This window comes from Argentina silus, assembly GCF_951799395.1.
Source record: "Argentina silus genome assembly, chromosome: X".
In the NCBI taxonomy this organism is placed as follows: Eukaryota; Metazoa; Chordata; class Actinopteri; order Argentiniformes; family Argentinidae; genus Argentina; species Argentina silus.
The window spans coordinates 29,773,845-29,785,272 of NC_139653.1; the positions used below are offsets into that span (position 1 = coordinate 29,773,845).

At 39.8% G+C, this 11,428-nt stretch overlaps 1 protein-coding gene across 1 annotated transcript; it reads left to right on the top strand.

Moving 5' to 3' along the window:
• Positions 1 to 72: 72 nt before the first annotated feature.
• Positions 73 to 10,366, top strand: treh (trehalase (brush-border membrane glycoprotein); the record flags this gene model as incomplete). Its single annotated transcript, XM_083694675.1, has 15 exons — positions 73 to 155; positions 909 to 1,009; positions 1,106 to 1,253; positions 1,386 to 1,473; positions 1,708 to 1,808; positions 1,970 to 2,062; positions 2,274 to 2,390; positions 2,490 to 2,612; positions 2,700 to 2,749; positions 2,858 to 3,058; positions 3,474 to 3,691; positions 5,557 to 5,668; positions 5,890 to 6,002; positions 9,148 to 9,201; positions 9,363 to 10,366. The coding sequence occupies 15 exons, from the start codon at positions 73 to 75 to the stop codon at positions 9,498 to 9,500; spliced, it is 1,740 nt and encodes a 579-aa protein (XP_083550801.1). The 3' UTR covers positions 9,501 to 10,366.
• Between the last annotated feature and the right edge of the window lie 1,062 nt (positions 10,367 to 11,428).

The following is an 11,428-nucleotide window of genomic DNA, read 5'->3' on the forward strand; positions in this document are numbered from 1 at the left end:
TTGGACCTGGAAATAATTCTAGATAAACTCTCGACTGCTCCTCACTTTGTACATTGTACATTGATAGCAATAATGAGCTTTTTGAGGTTATGGACCTACGTAGTTGTGTTACTCTGCCCTTTTTTCAAGTGTGCCTTACCACCGCCTTGCAACAGGTAAGATTATGTTTGGTTCATTAATGGTTTTCTACTTTGACTGGTATATATTTTGGGCAGAATTATTTCGCCATGCTCCTTAATTTAGAAAACTTTTGGGAAGTAGATTGATGACTCAAATTGAATTTTTAATTTCACACATTAATGTTTTAGACACAAGTAAGGATTTTGTTACGTTTTGTTATACCATATTTAATTAAGCTTTAACTAATTTCTAGAGACCTTGAATATTGAACTTTTATTATTTTATTGGGTTGATTTATTGCCTATTTGCTCAGCTAGCTAATGGTTAACTTTCATATTGACCTAAGACATATTAAGTGTACTTAATTTGCACAATTGTATTGCATTATTTGGGGTTATGGTGATTTCAATGTATTGACTCATGCATATAATTGACCTTAGTAAATATAATTGTCTCTGCCGATTGGTACTTCTACCACAAAGATAAGAGTCCAATCACCCTACACCCCCTGAACATTCCACATGGTGATTGTAGGATAGGCTGGTGGAGGAGAAATGAGGAGGACATTGTAATGCATGAAATGGAATGAGGAATGTCGGTTTGTTTGAAACTATTCCTTATTCCATTCCATGCATTACAACAAGCCCATCCTTTGATTTTACCTCCATTAGCCTCTCCTGAAATCACCATGATGTTCAGGTGATGTAGTGTGATGAAATGTATTTCAAGTAGGTGGAACTTTCATTCTCCTGTAACCTTCTCAACTTATTTCATTTGTTACCCTTCAGTGAAATATACTGTGCAGGGGATATCCTAAGACAGGTACAAACAGCCAAACTGTTTGATGATGACAAGTACTTTGTGGATATGAAATTGAAAGCAAAACCTGGTGAGTCTAGTTGGTGAATGTGTCCCTGTTTTTGGTTCCAGTGTAAGCTTCATGTATTGCGGTCTGATTCAATCTCCCATTACACCCTATTTGCAGACATTGTCCTATCAGCATTTCACAATCTTACAAATGAGGCCCCAAACATGACTGTTCAGCCCTCCAAACTGAAAGAGTTCCTCAAAATGTTCTTTGAAGAACCAGGGAATGAATTTGAGCCATGGTCTCCACCAGACTGGCATGATAAGTGAGATTCAAACATTCTTATTGATCCAGACAGCTGTTGCTGAAAAGACTGTAAAATGTCACTGATGATGTACTGTAGAGTACATTGCTCTGTCAATGATGCTTTGCTGTTTTGTCTTGGTTCTATATGCAGGCCACAGTTTCTGAACAAAGTAGCAGACACAAAACTGCGCAGCTGGGCAGAAAAGCTGCATCATCTGTGGCAGTCTCTTGGGCGAAAGGTGACAACATACTTCTACCGTTTCTTGGATCAGTCAGTAGTCATACTTTGGCAAGTCTTTAAACTTGCTATAAAACATTTGTGAGAAATGCTTGAGGCTACTCGCAGCTATATTGTTATACTGTAGATGTTTAATTGTTTGTTTCCTGTGTATCTCAGTATTAAAGTACTGGCACCTAAGTATTTGTCAATCAAGTCTTTAGAAATGTAAATCCAAATGGAAGACTCTGCACAGATCTGCACTGATGTAAAAGACCACCCAGAGCTGTACTCACAAATCTACACCCCACACCCTATCATTGTGCCAGGGGGGCGCTTCAGGGAGCTGTATTACTGGTGAGTGATGCTGCCATAATCTTCTGCAGTCTAAGTGGAGTCTCACAGGTCAGTGCTTAGACAGGTCACACCCAGACCACCTCTGGCAGAGGTCTTAGTGCTGGAGTACCTCTGTGGGGCATGCAGACTGTGACGTAATATGCTCTCTCTGTGCTTCTCAGGGACTCCTACTGGGTAATCAACGGGCTCCTCCTGTCTGAGATGACAGACACAGCCCTCGGTATGATCCAAAACTTCGTCTACCTCGTCAACAGGTGAGCCATGGCTGCTCGTCTCTCCAAGAGCCTGTCATTGCCAATCAACGTTGCCAAAGCAGACTGTTTCAGGTTATGCAGACTAACTTTGAATATTAAGCCATTCAGCAAACCTATGATTTGTGTGCTTGGCAATCAAGTAGAGTTACTGGAAGATTTCCGCCTCTTTAAAAATCTTCACCTACATTTTATCCGGTCATCACCTGTACAGATATGGTTTCGTTCCAAATGGAGGACGAATTTACTATGAGCGGCGCAGTCAACCCCCCTTCCTCTCTCTCATGGTTGAGAGTTACTATCAGGCCACCAAGGATATAGATTTCCTCAGGTATGGGCTTCACCTCCATCAACAATGGTGTATGACAATAGTTTAGTTCCTGAATGGTAGTTGTGATTATCTGGTCAATTAAAAACTTGAATTGTGTAGGACTGCTTTGCCAGCTTTGGAGAAGGAGTACCTCTTTTGGATGAAGAATAGATCTGTCTCCATTGAAGTGAGTGGGACAAAGCATGTTTTGAACCGATATGATGTCCAGGTCGGCCTTCCCAGGTATGAAGCACCTCCTCATCCAATTCCAATAATTAACTGAAGCTGAATGATTTGATTGTGTGATTGATTATGGTTACTTGCCTCCAGACCTGAGTCTTACACAGATGATCTTGAGCTGGCTGCTGATCTTAAAGAAGGTAATTTTCTTCCCCTTAGCTTAGCTTAGAGTTCTGATGGTGAATGTGCTGTATATTTGACAATAGCTGTGAGGCTGGTCACTCTAACTTCATCCTCACTGTACACAGATGCTCAAGAGAGACTGTGGACGGATCTGAAGGCAGGTGCAGAGTCTGGGTGGGACTTCTCATCCCGCTGGTATGTGGACAGTCTGGGCCACAACAATGGGACACTTCGAGAGACCCGGACCAGTCAAATTCTCCCCACCGATCTCAACGCTCTGCTGTGTCGCAACGAGAGGACACTTGCTTCATTCCACAGGATCGTGGGTGAGGAGAGAGCAGATAATCATGGAATTAAAGTAGAATTCAAAAACATCCTTAGTGGGGTAATGGTTGCCATCTTTGGTGTACCATTTGGAAGTTTAGGTTTAAATCTAGCTTTGTTAACACTCAACTGATATTGGAATATTCTACTCAACTAAATTCTATTTATTTGGAGTAGATGTGGTCACAACCTTTGACTCAAATACTTGGAAACTTCTCAATCACCTTCTCAAACATGGCCTCGTACTTGACATATACCAACCAGTTAGTTCAACCAGTTAGTTCTTATCCACTTCTGAGCCAAATCAAAAGCCATTTCTTTAGCATTTTCTGAGGGCAGTTTTGACAGACCTAAAAAAAAGACAGGTTAGAGTTCAAAAGGAGGTCTTTCTATTCTGATGTATTTTTGTTCTGTCAGGTAATGCCGAGGCTGCTGCACGGTATGACCAAGCTGTAGCAGTGAGGATGGAGGCCGTGGAGACTGTGCTATGGGACGCTGAGAGGGGTGCCTGGTTTGACTATAACCTGATGACTAACTCCTCTCACTCTGCATTTTACCCCTCCAACATGGCACCCATTTGGGCAGAGTGCTACTCACAGCTTGCTATGGGAGAAAAGGCACTGCTATACTTGAAGGTTAGCGTAACCCCGGCCATCCCTCTGTATGGTCATTGTCCTGTTTCACACCAGGGATACACACACATTGATGTTACTTATATACAGTGGGGGAAATAATTATTTGATCCCCTGCTGATTTTGTTAGTTTGCCCGATTACAAAGAAATGAGCAGTCTATAATTTTTATGGTACTTTTATTTTAACAAATAGAGACAGATTATCAACAAAGAAGTCCAGAAAAAACACATTATATAAAGTTATAAATTCATTTGCATTTGATCGAAGGAAATAAGTATTTGATCCCCTACAAACCAGCAAGAATTCTGGCTCATACAGACCGGTTATATGCCCATGAGGCACACAGATTAGTCCTGTCACTTTAGGAAAGTACTCCTAATCTCTGCTTGTTATGGGTATAAAAGACACCTGTCATTAGAATCAATCTCTTCCATTCCAACCTCTCCACCACCATGGGCAAGACCAAAGAACATTCAAAGGACATCAGGGTAAGAGTTGTAGACCTGCACAAGGCTGGAATGGGCTACAAGACCATCAGCAAGAAGCTTGGTGAGAAGGAGACAACTGTTGGTGCAATTATTAGAAATGGAAGAAATACAAAATAACCATCAATCGCCCTCGGCCTGGAGCTCCATGCAAGATCTCGCCTCGTGGGGTAAGGATGATCATGAGAAGGGTGAGGGATCAGCCCAGAACTACACGGGAGGAGCTTGGTAATGATCTCAAGGCAGCTGGGACCACAGTCACCAAGAAAACCATTGGTAATACACTACACCGTAACGGATTGAAATCCTGCAGTGCCCGCAAGGTCCCCCTGCTCAAGAAGGCACATGTACAGGCCCATCTGAAGTTTGCCAATGAACACTTAAATGATTCAGAGAAGGCTTGGGAGAAGGTAATGTGGTCAGATGAGACCAAAATTGAACTCTTTGGCATAAATTTGACTCGTCGTGTTTGGAGGGAGAGAAATGCTGAATGCTACAATGCCAAGAACACCATCCCCACTGTCAAACACGGAGGTGGAAACATTATGCTTTGGGGTTGTTTCTCTGCTAAGGGTACAGGACGACTTCACCGCATTGAGGGGCCAATGGACGGGGCCATGTACCGTAAGATCTTGGACGAGAACCTACTTCCCTCAGCCAGAGCACTGAGGATGGGTCGTGGATGGGTCTTCCAGCATGACAATGACCCAAAACATACGGCCAAGGCAACAAAGGAGTGGCTCAAGAAGAAGCACACTAAGGTCATGGAGTGGCCGAGCTAGTCTCCAGACCTTAATCCTATAGAAAATTTGCGGAGGGAGCTGAAGCTTCGAGTTGCCAAGCAAAAGCCTTGAAACCTTCAGGATTTGGAGAGGATCTGTAAAGAGGAGTGGACCAAAATCCCTTCTGAGATGTGTGCAAACCTGGTGACCAACTACAAGAAACATCTGACTTCTGTGCTTGCCAACAAGGGTTTCTCCACCAAGAACTAAGTCATGTTTTGCTTGGGGATCAAATACTTATTTCGTTCGATCAAATGCAAATTAATTTATAACTTTATATAATATGTTTTTCTGGACTTTTTTTGTTGATATTCTGTGTCTATTTGTTAAAAATAAAAGTACAAAATCAGCAGGGGATCAAATAATTATTTCACCCACTGTATTATCTACATATATTTCCATTGTTTGTGCAGCTATTTGAACATCACAATGTGACCAATTTGAGTAAGAACTTGTTTTCACTAAGAGATTACATACTTCACAGTAAGAGTAAGATGTGGTGTGCACCATTACCATGAAGTCTGTTTCCCTAAAGGCTGATGGTCACTTACTGTATGTGCTTTACTCTACCCTGTCCTCTGTTCCCTGCCTGTACCTAGGAGAGTGGTGCTCTTCAGTATCTCAATGGTGTCCCAACTTCGCTGAAGAAGAGTGGGCAGCAGTGGGACTACCCCAACGCCTGGTCACCTCTACAGCACATGCTCATCAGTGGTAGGCCTCCACTGCCGCAGTGCCCCTATTACAAGGCTGCTCATAGAGAAATGCATTCAATAATTTATTCAGCTATTTAAAACATTTTTTTTATTGACATTGGTTTTTATGAGCACTATACAGAAAGGCTGAGATATTAAAAGGCAGTGAATTATAGAAAGTGTCCTATTTACTGTTTATTGGTGACTTATGTTTTATACTCTAACCTGTCTTTTTTTTAGGTCTGTCAAAACTGCCCTCAGAAAATGCTAAAGAAATGGCTTTTGATTTGGCTCAGAAGTGGATAAGAACTAACTGGTTGGCATATGTCAAGTACGAGGCCATGTTTGAGAAGGTGATTGAGAAGTTTCCAAGTATTTGAGTGTGACTTGACATACAATAACAACATATTCGTCCTGGGGGAAATCCTTTTACTTGCCCCTGCATAACTCAAGCTCACTACACACAGTTTATTTGAATTAGAGTTGTTTGCATCCTAACTCTGACTATGCAACCACTTATCTCAGTATATGGGAGGTACTGGTGTCGTGTCTGTATGTGTTAACCTTGTCAGATAGTGTTCCCCCTCTATTAATTGTGGTTTTAAGCGCTATCTAAGGCAAAACTTAATTGATGATGGCTTACTTACAAGTCACCATTGCAAGTGTTTTCATGCATCTTTTTTTATAACGTTTTAACATTCATTATTTAATGAATTGACATAATGGCAATTTGTCAATTTAACACAGGAATGAATTAAAGTTTTTGACTTGAATGATATAAGATTACAGATGCAATCAATAATATATCTATAAGCATAAACAATGTCTTACAGATGAATAAATGAAAAATATGCATATTTTGGATACATCATTTTCTAAAGTGCATCTGTTATAATAATAACAAAATGTGTATAACATGATTGACAATCATGACTGAAGTAGTAATTAATCATAATTGCAAAAGTTTAGTAATAAAACATTAATTTTCATGTTATCAGTCATCATGAAACTGCTTTGGAGGATCAAGTGTCATACGTGTAAACCACAATTGTTGTTAATTTACAATCATTTTCATTAGATTACTCTTAAAAACATACTTTCTGTCAGATCGGGAACACTCTGATAAGAGAACACTATCTGACACGACACCGTCAAAGTATGAAAATTGTTTGTGTAGTTTGAGCAACGACTCTAAAAGAATGGACACAAAGTCTGATGTCACCCGATTAATTTCAATAGTAGTAGTTTGTGTCGCTAATCCGCCAACGGATCGTAGATCCGCTACCTTTCGGTCTGTCCACCCACAGAACGTGCTCAGTATTCGCTCTCATCTAGAACAACGCGAGAAGAACGTGTGAGCCTAACGCAGCCCCGGGCAGGTCCCTGTCGATCGAGCAGGCACACTGGGTTACCAAGATGAGAAGCACACGAGAACGCGCCTCAGCCCGCAACCATCAATGTCAGCAACAGAGAGACATAGCACATTCTTCAGCTGATAAAACAATACTCGCTATAGAAGTTGTCTTTTCTTTAACCAAGGCTAAAACACATGCACTGCAGTAAGGTTAATGGGTAGCCTCGATCGTCATTTCGTTATTCTGATATTTAGTCATTGCCAACATTGCCATATTGTATACCTGTAGTGTCATTTGTTCCGATTCTGTTCAAATATTTTTTTTTTATTATTCTTTATGTGAAGCTCCTAATCTGCCTAGCTGTTGAAAATGTGCCAAGCCATTAGTTTCAATATGGCCATGATATTTCATGTTATTTCATCATCAACTTGTCTACTACATTTGATTTTATTCTCAAAGTAGCCTAATCATAGGAGTTAGGTACTGTGAGAAACTTGAGTACTGCATGCAAAGTTGACTCAAATTGTCATGATTTGAGAAATTAATTAACACTCTTTGATGCAAAACATATCGATCGCCAGAGAATGGTAAAAGTTGCATTATACTTATAGAAAGCCTTGCCTATGCCTTGCCTAATCCACTAAATATCATCATTTGAAGTAAATTAGCAACCTACAACCTTGGCTATTTAAAGATTTTTAAATAGCCAAATAGGCCTTCTATATTATCTTCCATCACTAGCCACGATTGACAAGATTGTTGATCTCAACTCATGATGTCTGCTAATGACCTGTCCCTCGTTATATCAAGCCTTGTTATGAATAAGATAACATTTATTATTTTTGTGTTCTGAAGCTGTGATGTCTAAAAGTTAATTGCCCAAATAACAAGTAAAGTAAGTTTCCATGTAAAGTAATACCCTACTTTTGCTACAGAATCCTAGTTATAAATCAAGTCCTGTAACCGAATAGGCCTATAGTGTGCATTGGATCAAACTAATGTCAATCAGTAGAGAATGGTAATAGTTACATTGTAAGTAGCATAGGCTAAATAGTATGGAAGCTTTGCTTACCTGTATCTTCAGATGGCCGACAGCGCTAAGTGTTTGATCTATCCAAAGAGAGAATGGTAAAGGTTAGGCTACAATGTAGAAAGTTGCATAAAAAACAAGCCTTACCCGATCTTCATCATGCGAAGTAATCCAGGTTATGGTCCAAATATCCTCAATTTTGCCAATGGCTTCAAGCCAGACCTGCTTCCATCAGCCATCGATTGACAAGATTATTAGGTCAGTCGATGTCCGCTCATAAAAACGTCTCAGTTCTAAGCCTGGTTATGAATCTGATAATAGCCTATCACTTTCTATTCTAAAGATGTGCATGTCGTTAGAAACATCAAGACATTACAATCACTCCTTCGTCATCGCAGAATTTTTATTAGGCTACATTACCATCTTGCAGTAACAAGTTAGAACCGTTGTTGAGAACATCTCATATAATGTAGTGTAGCCTACTAGTTGCAGCTGTTTCTATCAATTCTATCACACATTTTCTGCGTGTGCCCTGGCTGGTGTAGGCCCTACCATATGACGTCAGCACTTGAGAGAAGTATCACAATATGTTATCATTTTTCATGAAATAAAGAAATATTACGTACAGAAAGTATATACAATTTCCAAAAAATAATTTTGATCATTATAATTTACATATTGTGCTTGACTTTGAGTACCAATCTATTCACCAGCACTTCTAGAATATTAATCATTGAGATTCAACCATGAACAGTGTCATACAAACGGTTGATGTCATTTTACTGTGGCCATACAGCTAACAGTGCCCCATTTAGACTGCATAGGGCACATATAATGGACTGTACACAAGTATTATTTTTTAAGTGAAGATCCGCCCCGCGCATCTGACAAAATTGAATTGAGCACCTGAAGTCAGAATTCACTTGGAGGGAGAGAAGTTGACTTCACTTAGGATTCCACCCCCCATGCTTACACTGTTAAACAACTCTACCACAGTTTATATCGCTAATATATGTCATATATAATATATATATGTAATAAGCCACTTTACTTGTGTATAAACTTCAGCTGTTAGTTTAAAGCTCACAATCATTTATTTTCTCTCTTTGGCAGTATGATGTTAACGGAGATGGCAAACCTGGTGGAGGAGGAGAGTATGAAGTACAGGTCAAGTCAAAGTTTATTGGTCATATGAACAGGATACAAGTTGTAAACTGTATGCTCTACCAATCCCAAACATTTCCAAATGTGTTGGAATCAATGATGTCAATAATTTTATCTTTATAACTCAGTTCTCTTTGTGAATTGACTTGTGTGCTTTATTGTAGTTGGGCTTCGGCTGGACCAATGGGGTTGCCCTGCAACTCCTGGACCAATTTGGGGAGCAACTCACCTCAGGAAGTAATGCTGTGTCTGCGGGTCTCATTCTGTCCCTGCTCTGCTCATCCCTCATGTTTTACCAATGAAATGAAACAGACTACAACTTGACATCTTCTTCCATCACACCTCTTCCTGCACCTCTAATCCTCGGCTATAATCTTGCCTTGAGCCCTCAATCAAAGATTTCTGCAAAAACCTACTACAACATATTTTTTCTCTCCTCACAAAAGCATTTCTAGATCAAATTTTTTATAAAATAGAACAGGATCACTGACATTCAAGAACTCTTTTGATGGGTGTTAATGGGTGTTTTGATGGGTGTTAATATTTCTACTTGGAGAATGATGATTTTTGAACTGTACAGTCAAGAGATGAAGATTTTTTGAGCAAACTGTTTCCCACACTACGTTGCCTGTAAATGATTTGTACTGCTCGGATCAGAGGATTATCATGGTTGCTGATATTGAACTGACGTTACAAACAGTAATTCACTTTATCCAATTATTGAGTTTTCTGTACTGCAGCTCAGCTCCGAGTGCGTCCTTGCATTTGCATACAAACTGCAAGTTGAATACAAAACTATTCATGTGAGAGCATATAGTGATTTCTTTAATCATATCTAGTCATATCTAATGTGCCTGTTTTTGCTAAATTAATAACTTCTACTATATAACTTCTGCCTATTTGAAGGGCAAATTGGGTGAAACTGTGAATGATATTGTGAATGATATTGTTATGAAATTGTATATTGCGAGGCATAAACAAACGGATGTGTATAGTCACTATGAACACTGTTATTAATCTAAGTTGTATGATGGATACATGGATATGAGGATCAATTGTTAGATGTTCAAATGCCTCAAAGTAAGACAATGTTTTCGACAATTACTTTGTGGACAATAATAAAACATCTCTCTTACAATAAATTACTCTTAAAGCACAGATAGGGTAGAGGGGGTTTGAAATGTAATTTAGTAAGATCATAAATTATGTATTTTAATGGCTTTATATTTGTGAGAAAAACAACGATAAAAATGAATGCTGATGTGCTTTTGCTCTTGGTGGTTATCTTTCTTTCTTTGTAATCACCATGTAAAGAGGAGGTCAGGCAAGAAATTAAGTAGGTATAAATATTCAAAAGGTCAGAAGATGGGAGGTTATGAATAACTTTGCATTTCTATTAACGTCGTCAAATAGAAATGCCATCTTGCCTGGTGGCCCAGAGGATAATGCAAGCAAGTGCTACACTGCAACACTGCTCCTTAGCAAGAATGCATAGAATTGACTGACTGTGCGAACTCTATAAGGCAAAAGCCAATAGGAACAGCAGCTCATGCAGGCCCAACGATAGTGTCCTTATGATAAGCTGTTGCTTTTCGGTCCCTGTCCACCACAGCGTCACCTCTCTTACCTTTCTAGAGGCACCCACAGACAATGGCAGTGTTGATTGTACAGATTGCCAGGGAGCTTTTACAGTCTGGCTGCATTCACAAGTAGAACTCACTCCTTTTCATAACACTTGCTTTATCCTTTAAGAAAACTGATCAGGCTTCATTCTGTCAAAGTAAGCTGGCAGCTGAAGAGTGTTGGGTCGAAGTCCTACAGTAGGTGAAGAAAAATTATTAGAGCAAGAACTTGCCTTGGAGTAAGAGGAATATGAATTGTAAAAACAGCAGTGACAAGTGCTGCACTGCCAAACACTATGCCGTTGTGGATGCAAAGGTCAGAATTGCTTTGTGTCTGGTTGTGAGAGGTTGCCACTGCCAATGCATACACACTAGGAATCACTGTTGCCCATGTATTCTTTTTTTATAGGCAATTTTGATGACTGAGTTTGCAGTTAGCCCAAACCAGCAGACAGTGATTTGTTCAGTTCAGTATAAAGTTGGCAAATACACTCACTGGCCACTTTTTAAGGTACACCTTGCTTGTACCGGGTTGGACCCCCTTTTGCCTTCAGAACTGCCTTAATTCTTTGTGGCATAGATTCAACAAGGTGCTGGAAACATTCCTC